This window comes from Neopelma chrysocephalum, unplaced genomic scaffold, assembly GCF_003984885.1.
Source record: "Neopelma chrysocephalum unplaced genomic scaffold, ASM398488v2 Primary Assembly neopelma1_25, whole genome shotgun sequence".
In the NCBI taxonomy this organism is placed as follows: domain Eukaryota; kingdom Metazoa; phylum Chordata; class Aves; order Passeriformes; family Pipridae; genus Neopelma; species Neopelma chrysocephalum.
Window position 1 is genome coordinate 27,235,550 of NW_020897694.1, and position 23,872 is coordinate 27,259,421.

Consider the following 23,872-nt stretch of genomic DNA (forward strand, 5'->3'; position numbering starts at 1 on the left):
TTCTAATTGTAATTTGAGGTATCTGAAAATATCTTGCCTCCTTCTACCCAGTTAGCTGAGGTGCCCTAGAGAATTGCAGATAGCTGCATGGGGCTGGAAGGGATGACAGAAGACCTGTAAACATCCCTACCTTTCTGCAGTAGCTAGTGGAGGTAACTGAATCTCACCCTTCATCTTCCTTGATCACAGTTACAGCTTAAACACCTATCTCGAATATAGAATTTAAGCACCTAAACTCAGGTACCTACAATCTTGAACTGAATACCACACCATGCAAATAAAAAACCCCACATCTCCCTTTATTCTGTCATCATCAGTGTGGTAACAAAAGTGAGATCTTCAAATTCTTCCTATTCTTCTATACCACATATACTGATGTGAGCAGTAGAGGTTTAAGATTGAATCAGGAGTCGTCAGATTGGACATAGAGCTGTTAGCTATGCAGAAAGCTTTGGACTTCCTCATGGATCATGCCTGCTAGTGGTAGCAGACCATGTACGTAGCAGATTCTGTAACAAGACTATGATGCCTTAGGGAAGATCCTGGGCAGGAAGCTGCTTTGTCTCCATAAATTGTGTGCACTCACAGTGTGATAGCTTGCCTGTTGAGACAACCAAGAGATTTTTATTGGCTCTGACAAAGTTCTTTCGAAATTCTCCAAGTGTGTTTGTTTCCCCTGACAGTATAAGAGAAAAAAGTATTTCCAAAGACACAGTTACTAGGTAAATTAAAACCAGTCTGCATATGACACAAAACTTTTCTGTGTTGCTCAGTCTCTCTAGAGATACTGATTTCTCCTGGGTAGGGAAAAAAAAATCAACAACATGGCCATACTCTAGCTACAGCTAGTGCATACAAGCTATTCACTTCATTGTTTATTCATCACTGCTGGCAAAACCTATCAGTGGAACATAGGAACTGTCATATTGGATTAGAGCAATGGGAAACATGGTCTACTATCCTGTTTCTGATAGTGGTCCGTATCAGCTATTCAGAATGGACTGACAAGAAAAGTAGTCAACCACAAAATTATAAAGAATTGTGTACTAACCTAACCACAGAGGAAGCATCTTCTTTAACATCATAAATGTGTGCTTTGTTACACTATGGATATCCTTATACATTAAAAAATATATGCATTTCAGAATGTGGCTAAATCATTAGATTCCAATCTTATGCAAATAGGCTACAGACACCTTGCACAGTTGTTTGTAATAACAATATTCTCATAGAAAGAGAACTGCTACCACACAGGAGCCAGATCTGTGCCACAAAAGACAGACAATATGGACATAGCTTACTAAAGTATTAAAATGAAGTATGATGCTTAAACCAAACCAAACCAAAACTGAGAGAGGTTTGATGATGTTACAGATACAGAATAGTGCGGATTAATGCACCAGGCAAAATAGAACTGGATCAAACAAAACTTCCAGGAGACAACACAGACCCTGTGTTACATGGAGGGAATTTAATCTGAGATGTTCTGCAAGAAAAGAGTTCACTGGGTTCACCAAAACACGCTTTTAAAGGCTCAGACTTGAATATATGTAAAAGGACACAAAGTGCAAGGTTGTAGAGAAGTATGACTATAATACATTAAAAGTTTCTTCTTACAATACATGTTTAAAGACAAGTGACATGGAGAACCCTGAATGTACATGTTCAGAAATAAATACCATAGTGAAGAATGAGACAGCTTTCCTAAAGACAAAATGAAATATGTACATACGAGGCTTAATCTCAAGAAGTCTCAAAATATATTACTTTACCTCAAGGACAAAAATGAAGGTGAAAACAACGGACATTGTTGCTAAGGGTACAGTCACTGGATCTGCAGCATCCCACTGAAATGCAAACAAAATCCATTCATAGAAGAGTAGCTGTTAAACAAAACAAATGCCTCTTCATTGCCTTAACTTTTCTTGAAGGTTTTGTTAATGAATAGATTTCACTTTAAAATATGCTCAGACAGGAATGGCATCTTGGTATACTCTTCTCTTGTAGATTTACAGTCTAACTAGACATTAAAAATAGTGGATCAGACCACAAAAAGGCATAAATTGACTCAGCTCTAAAAGTTACAATTAATCTATAGTGATCTGCCCCAATTGAGACTATTGTATCCAGAAATCATGTTTCCTTACATTCATCACAGTAATGGCTCAATTGATGGTTAACTTTTGTTAGGAAATGTGCAACACATGCTGGACTACTATAAAGAAACACTTAAAAAAATCACAATTACCTTAACTGATAACAACACGGACTGTGCCAGAACAAGTACAGCAATAGTTCTCTTGAAGAATGGATGCTGAGTTATGTCATACATCTTAGCTCTAAAGCCATCATTATCTGAAAAAAAAAGAGTTTGAGGAGGAGAGTTAAAATACACAGTGGCATTTTTCCCCTACTTCTGAACATCAAAATATATTTCTAATTTTCTGCTACAATTTCCCATATCAAATAGGGCTTCTGAACATCTAATTTCAAATACTGAACACCAGTGTTGCATGAAGGTTTTGGTACTTTTAGTGTAAGTACATCATTCAACTGCTGTCAGGTTAATACATTCCATTCATATCACTACAGCCAACTGCAAACATTTTTCATTTAGAAATTCATTTTATCATTAAGGCTTATCCTAAAGCCATCGAAGCACAACCTTTTTTGGGTTGTTTTTAATAGCCTTATGGAGAGATCTGTGGTTGGAGCCTGTTTCGACATTAACTTATGCACAACCTCCTAGTGGCCTCACGATTACAGTTTTAATTTGAATTGCAGACTCCTGGGGAATTACGAACACTAGGGCTTAACATGTATAAAATCAAAATATCTTTGATACCCGGACGAGGTGGGAGATGAAGAGGTTGTGCTATCTTCAGTCTGCTTTTCAGATCTTCCCATCGTCTCTGATCTACGGTCAGTAAAGCTGTCCCCTTAATAAACAAAGAGAAGCGTATAAAGCTTTTGTCATTTAATAGCTAGAACATTCAACACTGTAACATGAAAACAACATTCTCTTTGGTGCCCGAAATAAAGTTACATATGCAACTTTCCTTAAATAACACACTGTTTGGGTTAAGGAGTCTGAAGTATCAGCTGTTACTCAAGAGGATTTCTGGATGCATTAGCTGTGTGTTTCCGGAACTCAACTCAGCAGGCACAGTTGTTCATTGTAGCAGCAGCCCAGTGTGGGCAATGAAACACTGTAGGAGGTCTTCTATTTGACTGAACATCATTTGCCAGGAAGCACTATTTTAAAGACTGGTCGATTTTGTCTGGACTTTGCAGCAGAAAATCCTGTGGCTTGTCAGTGCCACTACAGTTTCTCAGGGAACAGGTCCTCCAGGAGACCACTGCTGCTCTCCACAGCTCTTCCTCTTGGTGTGTAATTGAAATAAAATAATAGTATGCTATGAATCTACAAGAGCTCCCCACTGAGGAAGCACAAAGAGAGGTGGAGACACACTCTTAGGGTGGGGTGGTGGTAGCTGGTAATGTGTGTAAATGTTCTCATAACATAGGAAGAAACAAGCAAACTCCAAATGGAATTCAATGTTATCTAAAATGACCTTCAACGCAAAGTGAGTTCCTTGTAACTTCAACTGTAAAATCTCATGGAAGGATTCTAGAGTTACAAAAACAAGGGAGACCTTTTCAAGGTAAACATCAACAGGCTGCTCTCCCTGTTAGAAACGAGCTGCACTGAGCTGGGTGAGGGCTGGGGTGATCTTTGGGGCTCACCCGGGAATTGGCTTGTTTAAATGCTTGAACTGAGGCTGGCTGCGCAACTGATAAGGTCAGGATTCCTCCCTCTTGGTGGACATAATCTCTTTACGGAATTGTGTCCCCAGACAGCACCCTGGGAAGAGGTGCCTTCCAACACAATCCAGGAAAAGTGATAGATGTAAGGATGCTGACTACTTGTGTCAAGGCCAAATCGTACCGTTTAGAAATGCTTAAATTAAAAGGAACTCATTAACCCCAATGAGCATGTCTGGTTTATATTCTTGGAGAGCCTTCACTGCAAACAAGACAAAAGGTGGCAAAAAAGAGTGGACTCCTGTAAAATCTAGAAATAATGGTGCCAAGTTGCTTTGCTGCTCAGAAACTGCCGGTTCCACAAGTGGGATCATTATAAGGGGACCACAGAGCAGAGCCCTGCAAGTAGGACTACTGCTGGAGGAGCTCTGTTTGCATTTGGACCTTATCACAAAGTGGCAGCTAATATTTGAGTATTGACATATTTGAAGGAAAAGTAATACTGCACAGCTGAACAAGAAGAGGCAGAAGCATCTATAAAAATCCAATGGAATTCTCATACTATAGAAATTTCAGCTTTTTAAACTCACCTGTCAAAATTTAGTGAATAGGAAAATAAATGAATAACACATTGCTCCTTGTTCTCTAGAACAGATACATTTTAACAGGAATGACCACACTTTATCTCACCAAAATTACACTGGAGTTATGCAAATATAAAAATACCTTCAGAATAGCAGAGCTTTTAGGCCATTTATTTGGCTCACAAAGTGCTTGACTCAATTGCATGATGCCTTGCTTGCCCATGCTACATGCACAGTAGTGTGCTGCTCAGTTCGCTTCTAGAAGGAGTCAAAGGGTCTTCCCGAAGGACAAACTCCACAGTTGCATTTGCTACAGAGTTTGGATTAGGGCCATAGCCAGCAACCAGTCTCTCCAGCATTAGCACACTGGGTTGTCACACATCTCCATACCCCAGAGTGTGCAATAATCCTTTCTCTCCAGTGCCATGAGTGATAAAAATACCATGTCTCATTATTTTTGTCGCTTTGAACCAAAAGATGAAAAAAATTATTAATTATGTCTCGATGCTTCAGGGGCACCACAAGAGGCTCAGAAAACCCCCTCAGATTAAGCGTTGTGCACGCAGCAAATCCAGCCAGAGTATTCTACCTTTAACAAGCATAGACATAAGCTGCTCTGCAACAATTCCCCCGGGGACAGGTTTTTCTATTTCTCAGGGTAATCCAAAAAGCCCACGTGAACTTCTCTAGAAAACTAGCTACCTTTTTGTTTAAGTGATGGACAATTATTTTTACAATGTACTCTGCTGTTTGCCAGGAAAAAGTCACACAGCTTTACTCTGGATATGAAATACTGCAATGAGAGGGCTCTAATGAGACCTCTTAGCTGCAACACATACAAGTATAACACATCTTTTTATCTGCCACTGCATGTATGCCTACATCAAACTAAACCAGCAGCATCTGTAAATACATTGTGCTTTAGGTTCAGTCTCCATCTAGCAGCATGGCTGCACTATAAATAAACTCAGACAGCTTTGACAGAGTACGTGATGGATTGCTATCATCACAGGTTTCAGTTTTGTAGCAAATATGGATCAGGTGTATCTGAAGACTTGCTGTGTTGCAGAATGCAAGATTGGCGAGCCAGTCTTAAAGGCAGCCTTACCAGGTAATGTAGACAGTGTAGTATCGGTTTCAGGTTTCTTACAGAGTCAGTTCTACTCAATAAAATGCCTCACTCAGAATAAGCCACCTCATTCAGTACCTTGTTTTCATTAAAATTAGCGATGACAACTCCAACAAAAAGGGTCAGTCCAATCATGCAGCCAAGAAATACAAAAACATGAATGTAGATTCCATGGATCTGAATAGACAAAAGTAAGATTTATAGTTAAGACAAATCAAAGTTAGGTGTTGTAGAATTCAAAGGCTTTGATGTGTTTCCTTACCGGCCCAACTCGATGAATGATAACATCTCTGACTTCCACCCAGCCTTTTAATGAAAGAACTTCGAATAGTGCCAGCATTGCATTGCCCACATTGTCAAAATTAAAATTCCGAGGATTTGCCCTGAAATACAGTACACAAAGAGGCGTAACTTCAGCAATAAAGTTGTTCTATTTGATACCTTGATTCTTCATAGCCTAACATTTAAATACACTGCAAAGCTGGTGTGAAAGCTTCTGGAACACATCAAAGTTCTGTATCAAGAATAAGAAAACAGTAGCACAAGCAATAAATATTTAAAGCATAATATTTTAGATCCCTATGTATGGTTTATTTTCTTACTCAGAATGTGATTCACAGTAATAAAGTTTAAAATATGTTCAAGGTTCAGGTTGAATGGGGCTTTAAGCAACCTGGTGTAGTGAAAGGTATTCCTGTCCATGGCAAGGGGGTTGGAACTAGAGGATCTTTAAGGTCCCTTCCAATCCAAACCATTCTATGACAGTATGTTGCTGCATTTTAGTGGTTTTGCCATTGAAATTAGAAAAATACAGCATTCATGAAAAAATAGATCTGATGGCATTGGCCAGATTCTAAATTAAATTTACCTGTAGGAGATCATTCTCTAACACACATAGAAAATTTGGACTCCAAAGTCAGCAAGATTGTTTAGAAAACGTAGTTCGCTGTTACATTATCATCAGGAACTGCCAGTCTAAAGCAAAACTTACTGAGATGACATCATGTCTTCTTGGCTTACATATACCATATGCTCTGATCTTTTTTATCAGTTGAGATTCAAAAGAGTGTTTGCAGCTGAATGTTAAAAGTACCCTCTTTGGGCTAGGTTAGCACGGTGCTCTGTCTGTACAATCCAAAACAGATAACCCAAAGAGCACAATGACTTTTCAACAGTCTGTAAGCTAAATAGTTGTATTCCAGAAGAGTTATTACATGTTTGGTGCCTCTTAAATCCAACCATTCAGTGAAAATAGAGCTCTCAGATGCAGATATTTCATTTTAATGCAGTCCTTATACTGACATCTGGCTCTTGAAAATCTGGCATGACACAGCCAACAGGTGATATAAATGTCCTTGCAGTAAAACATTTTTCTGCAATATTCCCCAAAGTTTACAGTTGTGCTGATTAAGGCAGCTTTTGCTTATTTCTGGATCAAGCTGAACAGGATTGAATTAGCTTACTTGAGGAAGAATTTGTCTGAAGCATACAGAAACAAAGACATCTGCAGATGTCAGTTTCACTGACTGTTCAAATCACAGCATATTATTTCATTAGTGTAGGATGGATCTGAAACCACCACTGCTGGTACATTCTGTATCCACACACATGGCCAATTAAAATAATTGTGGCTGTTAAGATGATTTTGCAAAATGCCAACCAAGTGAAAAATATAAAAAATTAAAAAGGGGGAGTTTTGCCTGTTCAGGTGTTGGGAAATATTAAATGGACGTTATTAGAATACTAATTAAAAACATATGTTAGCTTTTAAATAATTTTTACTGCATTTCTGCAATAGATAGATCACAAGGAGTCCCTGCACTGGAAAAAGAAAGAAGCTGCTATCTGGCATGGTTGATGGCCATAGAAGAGAAAGTCTGGTTTTAGACATGACTTTGCTCATTTGTTTTTATGGGTAGCTGTAGGAAGGTTGATTTACATTTCTTTTTCTTCCATCTTTTCGTATTTATTCTTAGGTTCTGTTGTTGCTGTATGGCTCTCACCATGTCTCTATAATAGTACTAAAGAACAATTAACTGATAATCCTTCTTCGAGAAAATAACTCCCACTGTAATAATAACCAAATCAAATCTAATTCCTATATAGGTTTTGTATCTACAGGGATTTTTTTCCTTTCTGGTGTATGAAGTTAAGGTTAAGTCCAGAAAAGTTTCATATATATGGCTTTTTACTAAATATGCCAGAATTTTTACCCTTAATATCATTTAAATTACAATAAACCTCCTCAATCAGTAGTTTAATGCCATGAGATTTGAGCCATTTTTCTACACCAACAGCTGCATTTTTGGAAGAAAAATAGGCCAATGTGTAGCAACTCACCAGACTCGTGGCACCCAAAATCCAGGCTTTTTCTCTCCAGGTCTTAACTTCAAATTGAGGTTTTTGGAAACACTTACATTTATTCTGAAGATGCCATGACAATCTTCCTATAGTGAAATAAACCACAGCCTGAGATTAAACAAACGCCCGTGAGAGATGCCAACATGCCATCATAAACAGGACATTTGCCACAATGGGAAAGCAATGTAAAGAGAAATGAAAGGTTATCTACAGGTCTGTGATTAATAGTCATGGACCTTTATCCAGTTGAAAAACGCATCTTAGCAAGGATTCAAAATGCTCTTTTTCTCCCACGACTGACAGTGCTTTTCAATTTGCAAGACTATGTAGCCTTTCATCTCTTTCCTAAAGACCTTGGTCTCTTCAGGTGATATTTCTCCAAATGGAGTAAGAAACAAGGATAACTTTCTCCATATAATCCACATAGCGTTCCCAGTGCTTTGAACCTTTAGCAGTCTAACCTGTTTTTCAGTTGTGGACCTGGGAATGAAGACGTGCAATTTTCCATGGTTAATTCCATGTGCCATCCAGTCCTTTGCAGATAATAATGGCATTAATTTGACAACTTTCTTAAAGATGGTCCCCAATATTTGAACCTGCTTTAGTTTTTAATCAAAACACATCCTTACCCTCATTCGCTGAATCCTTTTTCACCTCTCCCTCCATCATCCTGCTTATGAATGCCCAAGATCTCCATTTCTCATACAACAGCTCTGATTTCCTCACTTGCTTTCCCTAGCAGGCAGAAATTGCACAACATACCAATATTTTGAAGCAGAAAAGCAGTTCTTACCCTAGAGATGATGTGAGGATCATTGCATTTGGCCAGTTTTCCAGCAAAGAGCTGCACTCCAAAGCTTGCAAAAACAAGCATTAAAGTCAGCAAAAGAATAGAAACCTGTAAAGATGAAGTTAGATTTGTTAAGCTCTACTCCTACAGACTTGAAAAAGGGGGTCAGCTCCTTTGGGGAACTGCAGGTAGGATAGTTTTGTGGCATAAACCTGGAGATATGGCTTTAGGTTCTGATGCACTAACCAGGTGCTGCGTTAGTATTAGTCTTATCATTAACATAGGATCTAAAAATAGCGGATAAGGATCAAAGCTTTCTTGCACTCAGTGTACCACCTTGCTAAATTCTGTATGCATAAGAATTACCATTCACCTTAAAGAGAACTTTTCAAGTACTTAAATATGTGCTCCTTCTGTTTTTCTGAAGCAGACTTTATTAACTAATCTGAGTAAGACATTGTTAGATATTTATCCAGGATAGCTACAATAAAGATATGTATGAGTAAATTATGATGTAAATATGTCTAACAGAATACTGCATCTATGAAATACTAACTAGCTTTATACTTTTTGTCCTTGCTCTATTACTGTCTGCAAATATTTTGTAGCTTAGCCTTTTATATCAATGTAACCTAATACAGCATCCTGTTAAGGAATAAAATATCTGTTATTTAGGCTGACAAATACCACATAGAGTCTCAAGACAATAGATTAGGTTCTGATCAAGCAATCATAGACTCCATTACTGCTATTATTACTGTAAGTGCATAATTATGATCATAGTAATAACAATAACATAACAATGAGATCCAGATCTGTGATAAGCAGCTGTATTGTCTCTGGTTGCCTCTCAAAAAACTTGGCGGTAGAGACCTTCAGCTCAGAAACCAGATTTACTTTTGTTCTTGCAGAGCTGCCATATGCTACTTCTTATCTTCCTTGACCAACTAGAATTGTGAATAAGGAGTAGTTTTTTTTTCAGTAGTCCTCCTATGTAACTGTGGTGAAATGTATGCTGAATTAACAAAATTTATAAAAGAATTATTAAAGCAGCTTTATTCAGTATAAATATGAATTACTTATATTCCTAATTTTTAACCTGTTCTGTGGTCATGTCCAGTGATAGCCACAATGACAAGTAAACAGACAACAATAGTGAAAAGAATAGAAAACATACATGTTATAGCAAAATGTTATCTTATTACTCCTTCATATATTTTAACAAAAACAAAATAATTGGCACATACCAAAAAAATTTCCTTAAAGCCACTAAACAGCTCTCGCACCACTTTTCTCATCTGAGGGACTAGTTTGAAAATTCGAAGAGGTCGGAGGCAGCGGAGTACCATTAAGAGCTGAGCTCCGGATTTGGCAGGGACATTCTGAGGCATCCAGCACAGGAATATCAAACTCACCTGGAGATGACAGGGCAGGAAAGGGCAAAGAAGGATTAGGCTTACAATGCCTTACTTGACATAGACACAGCACAGAAGATCAATGACTGCTTCTCTTCCTTAAAATTAAAGGAAAGAATAAGGCAGAAAAGCACCTAATTTAGAAAATGGACTTGGACCTCTTGCGTCCTGGCTTATTGTCTTAACTAAAAGGCATCAGCTTCAGTCTCTGTCTTCCCCTTTGAGTCAGAATCTACTTGATACTTTTCAGCAGATGGAACTGTTCCAAAAGAGAAAACCAATTTGGTTGATTCAGAATAGGGTCACAAACTATATTCTTGGAGCAGGCAGCATTATTTCCCTCCCCCCCTTCTCATTTCAGAGATTCTATCCTGAATCTAAGAAATCCTCACCTGGAAAATCTGTTAACAGTTTTCTCGACAGTTTTTCCTACCACTTTTTTACAGGCATAAATAGTTTTGTCACCATGTGGTCTCATCACACAAATGTTATGTATTTGAAAACATTTTCAAACAGCATAGTTGTGTCTTGTAGCCTCAACAATCTCTGACAAATGGTTATTGATTTAAAGTCTGCTAATTACTTCTTATTTTTTAGAAGCCAGTGTTATTATAAGGGGACAGAGATGAGAGTGTTACAATGAAGTAAGTGCACAAAAAATGGAGGATCAAGCTGATATCACCAATATGATTTAAAACATAATACAAATTGTTAAAACAACAGTGACAAAAGCTCCACCACCTAAATTTTCCTTCAGACAAGCAGAGGGATTCAGAGAGATTTGAAGAAACTAATGCACACAGGAATTATGCATACTACAGTAGTTTTGTAAAAGTATGCATATTTTTATTTATGCTAACAATGGAATCTTAGATACAAATTGATTATGACAAATTTTATGCAGCACATCTGCCTGGTGAATTTATCTCTGAAAGATTTAATCTAAATCCATCTAAGGCATTTTTCTCAGTAATTTCTTCAGTACTAAATAACAGAATAACAGAATATGCTGAGTTGGAAGGGACCCACGAGGATCATCGAGTCCAGCCCTTAGCCCTGCACAGGACCATCCCCAACAGTCACACCATGTGCCCGAGAATATTGTCCAACTGTTTCTTGAACTCCTTCAGGCTTTGTGCTTTGACCACTTATCAGAGGAGCCTGTTCTAGTGCCCAACCACAAATAAAAATATTTCATACTGAATTATACTGGGCACTGGTTTTGACACATTTTGTGGTGTTTACTGTCATACGTGAAGAGGAAATGGACACCCTTCTCCTGTATTTGAATGGAATGCAAGAAATTTCTCAGGTACAAAGGAAACAGTAGAGCAATTTTTTTTCCTGAGAACCACTACTGATAGGTATAGGATATAGAAAGATGTTGTTTTGCTTTCTGCTACAGCAACACCAGCAACAAGGATGTGCCCTTCATCAAATAGTAAAGGCTTTTGAAACACCTTCTATAAGGCAGGAATACTATGGAGAGGGGTAGAAGCAATGAGTATCTATGAAACAGGTAAAATAAAGATTCTCCTGCATAAGAATGCTGAAGCGAGGTCAGAGATCTTGAGTTTACTTTGGAATTAAATCAGATATGACACTTAAAGCATATCAAGAAATAAACAATTGAAAGGGACCATACAATGACCCTACACTAAATTGCCAGGTGCTTATCACATCAGTGTATTTTTAGATGTCTAAACAAGTATTTGTACACATAACTGACAGGAATGCACATGAAAACAGCAGTGTCTAAACACAAATTATACTACTGCATTTGCATCCGGGTGCAAAGCTGAACTTTTTCATACTACTAAACATTTATATAACCAAAGATATCAAAATTAAGAACGCTACAAAAACCTCTCATAAATATAAAAACTTACAAGATATATAAATATGTCCATAACGCCTCCAAAGTCCCTAATGACAGCTGTTGGTGTAAAAAACAAGCCATCTGCCATAATCTTCAGATTAAGCTCAATGCTCATGAATATTACAAAAACATATTCAGCAATCTGAAAAGCAAAGCAGAAAACAGTCATAATTTAGGAATAGGCAGTGGAGAAAACTGAGGTGATTGTGCTTTGTTAATTGTAAAATGATTTGGTGGCAGTACCTGGAGCGTTGGAGCATGCATAACTCTTCTAAAAGGGGATTCGAACATCATGGAAATGCAGGAGCATATAGTAACAATGATCATGACCCAGTCCAGGTAAGTAACCAAACCCAGCAAGTCACTGTGAACAATACATAAGGAAATTCCATTACAGAAATGCCTAGAGTGTACTTGAGCCGCACCTACAACACAGTTAAGTGCTTTCCTATGAAAAATAAATTAAACTGAGGAGTATCAAAGATTTCAGTATTTCAGAAATGTGTACTAAAACCAGAGAAGTTACATGCAAGTGAAGAAGAAAAGTCTGATTAAAAAATCTGCTTCCTATTCATCCTCCTCCCCAATCAACTCCATGGAAAGAAAAACCTTTTTGGGAAAAAGAAAAATATACATGTGCATGCACATATACACACATACATGCAGGTGTGTGCTCACACACTTATGCTGTAGGCTTATGTGACCAAGCAAAGTTACTTTTGCAGTGCTTACTAAAGCTGATGGTATTTGGTATTTTTCACAGCTCCAGTAACAGGATCTGTTTTAGAACTATAAAAAGAAGAAAAGATACAGTAATTTACATTTTATTTTAGTTAACATTATAATTATACCATGCATCTGTCACCTCAAAGTAATTTCTGTCCAAAATCAAGGCTCCATTTTATCTCATCTTAATTTTAAATGTCTGAATAAGTTTCATTTAATTCTATGCAATTTCAGTCATATTACCAACACAGCTGGTATCACTTTAACTGGTTGCTTACCTGTAATTCCTCTAATGATTCCTTGAACTGCTAGTTTTTTGGGTCTTGCTTTTGCAAACAAGGACTTAATTTTGTATTTTGCTTGGAAATGAGGGTGCTAAGCTGCTACTGAATTTTATGTACCAAGATATTTCCTCAGGAGTTCTTTAATTTCAAAACTTCTTGGAGTATGGCTGGATAGGGCTCTGAGAAACCTGTCCTAGTGAAAGCTGTCCCTGTCCATGGCAGACGGGGTGGAACTAGGTGATCTTTAAGGCCCCTTCCAACTTAAACCACTCCTTATGATTTTGTGATTCTATGATATCCTCAGTTAACACACACACACACAAATCCTTCCACATGACCTATTCCTTCTACTACTTCTTCAGTCTTTTTCTGATTAATATTTTTAGATTCTCCATATCTGAATTTTCCTATGTAATTGCTGTGCTCCACCTGCCATGTCCAAGCACCCATTAGGCAGTCAGAAAGAGTGAGAACCACTTTATAAGTAATATACACATAACTAGGAGACATGAGTTAAATTCTTGCTGCAGAAATTATTTACTGATTTTACTTGAAGCTTTTACTTGAAGAACAGAATGACTGCAGCAGGAGAAGCTACCAGAATACTTTCCAAGAAACCTCCCCTGGCCCAGTGATTATGGGCACTTTTACTTATCTTTCAAATCCTGTAGCAAATTATGCCAAGACAGGATCTGCACTGACGTATCCTATATTCCATTGGAGGGCTCTTGCCATTGGGATGTGAAATTGCCATCACTTCCTTGATGAGCTTAAAGTGAAAAATGGACTGAACAGATTTGAGGAATTACTAACAGAGAGATTTCACGGTTATGAATTACAGGAATGCACAAGGCATACAAGAAGTGTCTTCCAGAGGCCAGGTTCACCCACTTACACCAGTCAGTACACAGGACATACTGGACTATGTGCCTTCCCACTGAACACACTGACTTTTGCTGCTTCTTAAAGTCAAGCCTTTTCCCCATATTTTACATAGTAGAATTCCTCAGCCTTTTTTACTAGAAGAAAATACGTATCCTACCAGTTTGAAAAAGATATCTAAAATACCTTACTTGGCAAGCTAGGTAGGACAATGAATAAAGCAGGTAGGATTTAAAGAAATGAAAAAAAAGTACTGCTTAAGAAAATCAGTTTATTCTTATAATTGCAAACATTTTCTTTAAACTGTTTTAAAGTAAATATCCCGTTACCATCAGGCACTCCACAATGGTAAGAGGCACTGACAATTTTTTGACAAGTGGATTGGAATGACTGTTTGTGTGGGGTTTTTCTTCTGTGTTAATTTGCAGTGTTTCATGGACCAGTGCACCACAACCAAGTTAGCAGCTGTATCAAAAAGTGGACATGCCTCTACATACATTGCAGAACACTTAAATATAGGTATTGTTAAAACTGAATATCTAACCTTCCTGCCATGCTAACCAATTTATTGAAGGGCACAGAGAAAATCAATGGTAAAGCAGGTACTGAAACCAGTCCTTACAAGGGCCAAGATCATAGTCTTGAGCTATCTTGTGTCTTACACTGTCTGCAAGGTGACATGCATTAACCCTCAAAAATTAGGATGCCAGTCACAGACAGAGGTTTAAAAGAAGAGCTGTAAGATTATTTTATATCAAGCTGCTTGTACATAGATCTCTATCTGCCATGCTCACACACACAGTTTAGGTGCTGAGTCTTCCTGATTATCATCTGGTTTCAGCTTTTCTCCTTTTATCCCCCACAGCTGAACACCTCCTCATCCCATTCTGGGTCCCTAATTATAGGCTACAGAGTCTTTGGGTGAGCATAGGTGTGATTCATTTCTCTTTACCTTTTTCTGTTCTATGAGTCACTAACTGCTGGTGTATAAAAACTTCTTTCCTTATGATGAGGAATAGGAAGGAAATAGCAAGCTGATTCCCCAAGGTCTAAAACTGGGAAACATTAGCCTTTCCTCTCAGTTCACACCTGTGGTTTCCCCACAGTCTTGTCCCATCTCAGCACCACAGACTGCTCTAACACATCTGCCCCTACACAGCATTTTATTGCTTTTTTTCTTTCAACAGCAAGACTACACCATAGAAAACTGACTGCCAGCTTGCCTGGTGACCACATTATATGCAGTTTTCCTTGTAAAAGAAAAGTTAGGACTTGAATTTGGAGGATATGAAGGCAAACACCTGTTGGAACCAATGTTGATATGAAATGAACTTACGCATTAAAGCGAGCTCGTACCACCACTCGGCAGAAATTCCTGAATCTGTGCTCACGACCAACTATGAAAAGAGGTTTATCAAAATATGGATGATTCTCTCGCAGCTCCTCCTCCTGGACTTTCCTTTTGAAAAAAACGTAAATTATTAAGTGTTACGCATTATACCAGGCAAAAATATCCCTTACACTTTGTTCTTTTTTTCATGTTGACTCTCAATACATTTTACTTCATACAGAGAATAGTTAACACAGAAAATGTGCACTCAGACTTTGATTGTTAAATACCTTTTCATTTCAGCTTGTTCCTTTTTTTCTTGGATCATCTTTATCTCACTGTCTTCTCTCTGTGCATTTCTGTATCTCACTGTGTTAGAGTGCTAGAAGCAAAATGATTCCTTTTAAATAAGGTCTGAGGGTTGTTGTTTTTTTAATGTTTCAGATGAAAGCAAGATATGGTATTTTACATAGAAATATTAAAATGAAAGGTCTTTATTTCCAGTTGTACTGCACATCAACTCAGTCAAGCATATTGCACAGTATTTTCCATCTACAACATAAGGCTCCTTATTTTCATCAAGGTTAATTTCAATTCTAATTTCATGCTCGAGGTTCCATCCAATCTAACTTTTAACTTTAAAAACAGAGGTCCTGTAAGCTCAGCCAATCTCTCTGAACTGGAATGAATACCATCAAAGTTACTAAGGGTAAAGACTGGGAAAGAAAAGGTTTTAGACACCCCTTAAGCTTCTCAAGCCTTCTGCATGGCTTCCACGCTGCGAGGCATGCAGAACATACAGGCAGTGAATGCTGAGCGCAGGGACAGGGAGAGTGAGGGAGGATGCCGTCTGAGCTCATCCAGTGAGGGGTACAATCAGTATTACTATTCCGAGTTATGTGAGTCTTTGGAGCACCCATGGTGGGGTAATGCTGGGTGTTATCCTTACTATTGGACACTAACAAAGTCACATCTGCTTTAGTTACCTACAGTTTAGGTTCAATAAGACCAAGTGCTGGGTCCTGCACTTTGGCCACAACAACCCCATGGGGACAGCTGGAGAGCAGCCAGGCAGGCAGAAAGGTACTGATTGACAGCAGGCTGAACATGAGCCAGCAGTGTGCCCAGGTGGCCAAGAAGGCCAATGGCATCCTGGCCTGTATCAGGAATGGTGTGGCCAGCAGGACTAGGGAAGTGATTCTCCCCCTGTACGCAGTGCTGGTGAGGTCACACCTCAAGTACTGTGTCCAGTTCTGGGCCCCTCAATTTAGGAAGGAAATTGAGGTGCTGAATTGTGTCCAGAAAAAGGCAATGAGGCTGGTAAGGGTCTGGAGCACAAGACCTATGAGGAGCGGCTGAGGGAGCTGAGGTTGTTCAGCCTGGAGAACAGGAGGCTTGGGGAGACATTATCGCTGTTTACAACTACCTGACAGGAGGTTGTAGCCAGGTGGGGGTCAGTCTCTTCTCCCAGACAACTAGTGACAGGACAAGAGGACACAGTCTTAAGATGTGCCAGAGGAGGTTTAGGTTGGACATTAGGAAGAAGTTCTTCACAGAAAGAGTGACTGGGCATTGGAATGGGCTACCCAGGAAGGTGGTGGATTCACCATCCCTGGAGATGTTTAAGAAAAGACTAGATGTGGCACTTAACGACATGGTCTAGTTGACAAGGTGATGTTAGGCCATAGGCTGGACTCGATGATCTCAGAGGTCTTTTCCAACCTAATTGATTCTGTGATTCTGTGATTCTGTTTCTTTGAAGACTTTGATAGTTTGGAAATGAGAGGACTAATATTGCCCATTGAATTTTCATTGTCACAGAGTTCCACAAAATATGGTATGAATTTGCAGAAATGAAAATGCACTTACCTGTACGAAACTATCCCACAGTGAAATCCATGATTACTATTTTCCCTTTTAGTCTCTGTCCTTTCATTTGACAGTTCTACTGCTTGAAAAATATTGCTAAACTTCCACCAGAAATTCTGAAGTGCTGTTTTGCCAGCCTGAGTGATTTGTGTAATTCCAGAGTAAGCCTTTTTAAGGTGTCCTGGGTAGCAATTGTTGTGTTCCTAACGTAGTATCTACAGCTTCAGTGAATCTATCTCAGCAAGTGTTCCAAAACCAGTAAGTCTATCAGTGAAATAACCATGGCAATTATTTTGAGGATAATTCTAATGCAGCTACCGTATTTGTTATATGACTTCCTTTCAAGATTTCAAAAGATAAATTGTAAGCTACTTCATAAAGAGAAATTATTCTTACACAAGCATTTATTTGATAGTATGTAGTCTTATTTTTTATGTTCCCAAAAATCAAAACCGTCATTTCTATGAGGACTTACATCTTGAGTCAACGTTTCAAGAGATTTTCCTCTGCTGATTCTCTGGCTGTTGGAACCATGTCTCAGTGACCTGAAACAATAATAATCAATTTAACAATATATCTCAAGATGAAATTTTGACCTTTATAAGATGGCCATTATAAAGCACTGTTCTCCAGACACCCAATATCTCAAATTCTTATCATTTTTCTCTTGCTAACATCAGAAGCTTATATGCTCTTCAATTGTTTTCAATCTGGTCTAACATAAGCCAATTTCTTTCCTTGTGATCTTCAAACTGATAGCTTTGTAGTTGGCAAAGGAAATGACATTTGAAATAAAAAGGCATTTTTTCCATTTATACAGTACAATGAATTTCATTATGGTTACAATGAAGAATGTAGAATTCAGTTCTTTGTACAAGTAGGTAATTTTGGGTTTTCACATCTTAAGTATTGCTCAAATTTAATTCTTTTTGTCACCTTTATTTTAAGAATAGTTTTAAAACTATCTTTTTTGTCCATGTTTACCTGCGTTCTTGTCGTATATGATGCTGGACACTAAGTATTGACCTTTCCTTTGCTGGCTGCCCCTCAAATGATCCACTCAGCATGCGTTGTCTAGTGCAGGCCCTACGAAGAAATATAAATATGATGACAGAGAGTTTTCAGTATAAATGATAATTTCAGAGGTAGCATATTCAGAAAAGTCAGATTGGCTTTGTGGGAACCAAGTGCTTCAATAATAACAGACAAAAATAATAAAAGAGCAATGTACTTTCCATGAAAACATTTCCAAAGCAATGGTCCTCGCTCTGCAACACAACCAGTCATCCAATGAACCTCCTTCATGCCTTAGCAAGGGCCATCTACAACTTTTTTTTCCAGTTTGCTGTAGAATTTATGGTCCCTCAAGACTTCACAAAGCGTGAAAGGGCTGAAGCAATGCATTAATCCTCAGTAAAACCAGCTTCTCAGCAATAAAGAAGGGAATAGGACAAGTACAACAGCAACTTTAGTCCCTTTCAGAGCTGTATGTACACATTTAAGACTTCTGGCATAACTTTGAGTGTTCTAAATAACTGGAATCATATATGGTATTAAATGAAAAGCAGCACGTTGCTGATATCCTGCAAATCAAATGTCTGCTCTCTGTGAATGCATTCAACTTGCAGCATTTTGCTGTGTGGGTTTTCTCACTTGTTTGCTCACGGTTCATTTTGTTTTGGCAAACACATTTTACATTTTACACGTTTTGGCAGAGATGAGTATTTGTTGGCTAGTAAGTGTACTACAGCTAAACAGAGCATGCACATCTTGATGGCTACAATGAAATTGATTTGCTTAAGAAAAAGAGACGTTCCCTCTGATAGAGCTCACACAAATATTCTGATGCCTGAGAAATGGAATTTCAACACTGGAAACATATTTTAACATTCCAGGAATGCTTCAATTTTAAGTTTACACTGTGCAATCCTTACTGCTCATTTTGTGTTATGCAACCATCCAGAGAAACACAAAACCGAACTGGTAATATTCCATACTTTTTATTGAACAGAATCTCCATTTTGTTTTTTAAAGATTAAAAAAATTATACACCATTTGAGTAACCACTCAATTTGCCAGTCTGCTGTAGGGCTTAGATAAATGCTGTCCTTGACAGCATGGAATGAGCGTGCTTGATTGCAAAAGGCACCCATGGCATGTTCTTTCCCCACTGTGACTTTGTTTTTCACTCTTCTCCGCTTTTTCTCCTTCTTTTGGATATAAACACATAAATGATAGAAGTATGAATCCAAAGTGAGATCTGGAACAAAAACAAGAAGCTTAGAATGCTTATCAGTGTCATCACTGCCAGTCAGATTAGCATGCCAGAAAAAAATACATTGTGCTTCACTTGTTATAAAAAGCATTAGGTTATACTACACTGAACTGAAGCATCATGACATTTAAGAAAATTACTACATGTCTTATAAAACACAGCTCATCTTGGGCAAATCATGAACATTTCAATGCCAATGGATTTTAAGCATTATATTATGGAGGATGATAGCATATAACACTGTCAGAAAACAACAGAGATATCTGAATACCTGTGCAATTTTTGACTAAAAAAAGAAAAAAGCAAAAAATTATTTCCTAAAATAGATTATATCTAAATCCATTAAAATGACAGTCCAGTTTTTCCTAGGAGAGACAATGGAAAGTTCTGTATAGAGGGTTCTCACTGTGACAAAGAGATTAACTTATCTTTTTTCCCCCTGTAAATATAAATTATTGCGCTTTGCTTTTAACAGCTAGAAATTATTTTCTTGACATCAAAAAGTGACTTGCACATAAACTTTTCATGTTCTTGTACACAATTACTTGAATAACAAGTCACATAAACTCTTAGTGTTCACAATAAAAGAGATTTTAAATGCTCAAACAATAAATTCTTTACCCGACTAATGAACAAGATGGCTTATTTTACTATTAATTGTATAATACAATAGACTTAGCCCATATACTGTGGACATACTATGGCAGAATGGGCATGCATAAAGAGTAACTAACACCTGCAGAAAGACTTAGTATTGTTTATGTCTAAGTTAGATTACTAAATCCATATTTAGAATTTACACCCATTGCCTTATTTTCAATACCTCTGGAAGCCCTGCAGCTCCTACTGAAGTGAACAGAGAAATAATGAAATGCCAGTTGTATAGCAGAGAGATCAGAAATTTTTATCAAGTAATTGCAAAGAAATTTTTTTGTATTTCCAGAGAAAAAGATGCTGTCCTGAAAAAGCCATGGCTCCTTTTCACAGTCTCTCTCTGAGCATTCTCCACTTCATGGGAATGATTGCCTTAATCTTCCTTGTATTTCCAGATACTTTGTTATACTTTCTTATACTTTTGAATCAGAATCTGGATATTTTTCAGCTGCTTAGACACCTAGAGTTGCAGATCTTTGGGACTTTTGAAAAAGAAGGCAAGTGCCATGAAGTTTTCAGAATTGCATGGTTGCCAATTTAAAAGTCTGCAGTAGGATTTGTGTTCTCATTGCAGACATGTACACTTACGTACTCACTCTCAGTGCCTGCATGTGATCCGTGTGTCCAGGCTTCCCTCATAACCAACAGAGATGTAGGACTCAAATTGGTTGTACAGAGGTGTCCAGCACCACCTGCCATGCCTTGGAGTATCTTGCCTTGCTTCCAGCTGCTGCTCCAGCAGGGTACAATAGCCCTACAAATTTCTGTATTACCTCCCATCTTCAAGAGGATGTCTTTGACATCCTCTGGCGTCTCATACAGTACTGTATGTCCCTATGTGGACAACTTCATTGAATGCTTGGTGAATTAATTTAATTAATTATGTTCTGAAAGTAACCATAAAGTGGGCATCTAAAGACAAAGCAGTTAGCTAAAGATCTCACTGGGCTACACTATTTTTATTGACTAGACTTCTGTCAACTAGATGGTCATCACTTAGCTCACCGGCAGATTTGGCTGCCTGAAGCTGAATCCCACACTGGGGACAATCACTGCGCCACAGTGTTTAAAATTCAGTCCTATCTGATTTGAAAACTGGAGTTTAAAAAAAAAAAGCTTTTCTTGCCTTGATACATCTTTATGTAACTGCAGCTGGTCAGAATCTTTTGACTTTTCTTTGAACAACAGAGGCAAAATCACTTTTTTTTAGCTAAAATTGTCCTTTTTATCTTCCTATACCACCTCTATGATAGTGAGGTTCACTTTCACTTGTGGAGGAATAAGGAAGTCATGAAACAAAGGAGAAGAGATAAGAAATATGTCAAGCTTTCAGACTCCCATTGCAGAACTTGGAACAGAGTCCAGCATCTGCCAACTACATGCTCCAAATCTTCCTTGAAAAGTTCAAATACAATAAAATATCCTGAAACAGAAAAAGCAATTTGGTAGCTTATTAGAAAGCAGCTGAAATTACACAGAACAATATACTACTGGGATACCACATAGTTTGTGCCACATAGTTTGTATTACCTGTAACCTGATAGGAGGTCCAAACTTCTGAAGTCCTTCAAACTATTTCCTGCTTTGGGATCCCTGAAAAATAAGTAGTGAACAGAGTGTTCAAGCAACATTCTTTGACCTAATGTAAAATGTTAAATATTTTGATCGATACTTTAAAATACTATACCTTTAATCAGTATTCCAAGGTCTCTTGCAGAGGGTATGCATATGGCTCACACTTGGACTTTTTAGTCAGGCATCCTTTCCGCAACAAGTGTTTACTCCAGTATAACACCAATTTGGGTTTTTTCTTCGTTATTTGAATGAGTGAGTACTTATGTAGTAACTGTAGCAACTGCATATATTACTGTGTGCTTTTGTTCCTGTTCTCTCTGAAATGTGCTCAAACTGAAGTCTTAGCAGTGTGGTACCCTGCAGTACAACACTCAGTTATCATCCTCGTTCAGCACTGTTTCCACTCTCTATGACTCTCTAACCTTACTAAATCTTTCTCTGTTCTCATTATAATTCCATCTAACTTGGAATATATGGTTGAGTGTGCCAATCTAAGATTTATGGGGAATCCACCTGATAGATGTTGTAGTGTTTCTTTCTTTCATTTATAAATTTAATTCAATAAGGCACTTTTTGAATAGCAAGCAAAATGCACATTTTCACCACAGCTATACTACTGTTCTTTTTTTAAAGAAATATGAATTTGGCTGGTGAAATAAAATGGATTATTAATGCAGCTTATATAATCCATGATTTTTCTTTTCCATGTTTTTTCTTGTTTCCTTCCATATGCCTCTAAAGAAAAATCCAGTCACTTATCTTTAGTGTCTGCTCAGCCAGTTGAGCTATGGTAGCAGACTTTGTTCTTTAGCAATTTTTTACTCTGATTGCCATTCTTGCCTTGCTGTTTCAGCTTCTCCTCTCACAGATATTACTATAATAACAATTTGTATTGGATTGTAGAAGAATTAATAAAAGCAATATAGAAGAGGAAACCTCAAGTGACCATCCAGTCTATCACCTCTCTCAAAATGGGATCAACGATAGCTACATTATTTGGGGCTGATGTTTGTCTAACTTCTTTTTCCATACCTGCAGTGTTGGAGACTCCATAGCCCAATAACTCTACTTCACAACTGTGCTTTGCACTGATCCATAACATGGTGGTCAGCTGGCACAAACCCCATGGAACAGAGTAACTTCTTACCAATGGATATGTGCATTCCAGAATTTCCTTTTTTTTTGTCTTTGCATTAGGTAGGTGAAATCCAATCATGCCATATGCTTGTAGATATTGAGAAAGGTGGACTAAGTCTGGATTTCGCACCTGACGACAACTAACATCAACTTATCTGGAACATTTGTCCTGAGAAATGCATGGTATCAAACCCTCAAAGTTATGAAGAAAGAAATCATACTCTTAAGAGAGAAAACATAAAATATATGCCAAGAAATTTGTTGCAAATAAGTCAGAACTAAGTCACTTATTTAATGCAGGCAAGTTTCTAATAAAGAATAGTATGTCTTCTAGGATCATAGAATCATAGAATCATTTAGGCTGGAAATGATATTAAAGATCAAGTCCAACTGTTAACCCAGTATTGCCAAGTCCACCACTAAAGCATGGCCCTAAGTGTCTTTTAAATACCTCCAGAGATGGCGGCTCAACCACTTCCCTGGGCAGCCTATTACAGTGTTTGACCACCCTTTCCATGAAGAGATTTTTCCCAATATCCAATCTAAGACTCCCCTGGTGCAACTTGAGGTCATTTCCTCTTGTCCAGTCACTTGTTACCTGGTATAAGAGACTGAACCCTCTGGATCTCCTCCCACGGGGCACCAGTTCTGGATCTCCTCACATGGGGCACCAGTTCTGGTTCCATTTCCATCTGAGGTGCCATTTCCGACAGTTGAATGTGGATAGGAAGGGGGAAACTCCAGCACCAGGGGTTTCTTTAGGCCCAGAGTCTGGAGAGGAGAGGTGCTCCCCCCTCCCCCCCACCATGCGGTCCCATGGCGGCCACAGAGACAGCACACAGGACGTGGACAGGAGGCAAGAGAGAGAGTTTACTGATGGGGTGGTTACATATATAGGGTTTAGGAGGATTCACAGAGTGACCAATTACAGGTCTCAAGGGGCTTACAGGAACACCCAATCGCAGGAAGGGGTTAACAACCAATAGGAAGGGGTTGACAAAGTCCAATGAGAAGACTTCTTGATATCTTCTCAGGACATTCCTGAGACAGAGATAACACTTGCTGTGGGGGGGTCTTGGGAAGAAGAAGCATGAGTTAGCAAAGAGACTACAAAAAGCCATTTTGAAACATGTTTAAACAACAGTTTCCCATATAATGCAGATTTGCTGCCACATCACCCCACTTCAGTACAATGTTCTGGCAATTGTAGAGAATGA

General features: G+C 38.2%; 1 protein-coding gene across 4 annotated transcripts in view; it reads right to left on the minus strand.

Annotated features, from left to right (window-relative positions):
* Window positions 1-23,872, minus strand: part of NALCN (sodium leak channel, non-selective) — a 232,806-nt gene that overhangs the window by 17,435 nt on the left and 191,499 nt on the right. For 3 of the 4 annotated variants that reach the window (XM_027674688.1, XM_027674689.1, XM_027674691.1), the window contains 15 exons: window positions 17,999-18,100; window positions 17,490-17,559; window positions 15,436-15,527; window positions 15,152-15,274; window positions 12,656-12,712; window positions 12,167-12,287; window positions 11,934-12,065; window positions 9,877-10,044; window positions 8,633-8,737; window positions 7,819-7,925; window positions 5,741-5,861; window positions 5,557-5,655; window positions 2,846-2,939; window positions 2,249-2,355; window positions 1,773-1,847 (listed from right to left, as the gene is read on the minus strand). In XM_027674688.1, the coding sequence (XP_027530489.1) occupies window positions 1,773-1,847; window positions 2,249-2,355; window positions 2,846-2,939; window positions 5,557-5,655; window positions 5,741-5,861; window positions 7,819-7,925; window positions 8,633-8,737; window positions 9,877-10,044; window positions 11,934-12,065; window positions 12,167-12,287; window positions 12,656-12,712; window positions 15,152-15,274; window positions 15,436-15,527; window positions 17,490-17,559; window positions 17,999-18,100 (1,573 nt within the window). The remainder of the gene's footprint in view (window positions 1-1,772; window positions 1,848-2,248; window positions 2,356-2,845; window positions 2,940-5,556; window positions 5,656-5,740; window positions 5,862-7,818; window positions 7,926-8,632; window positions 8,738-9,876; window positions 10,045-11,933; window positions 12,066-12,166; window positions 12,288-12,655; window positions 12,713-15,151; window positions 15,275-15,435; window positions 15,528-17,489; window positions 17,560-17,998; window positions 18,101-23,872) is intronic. The other variant, XM_027674690.1, reaches the window with a different exon arrangement.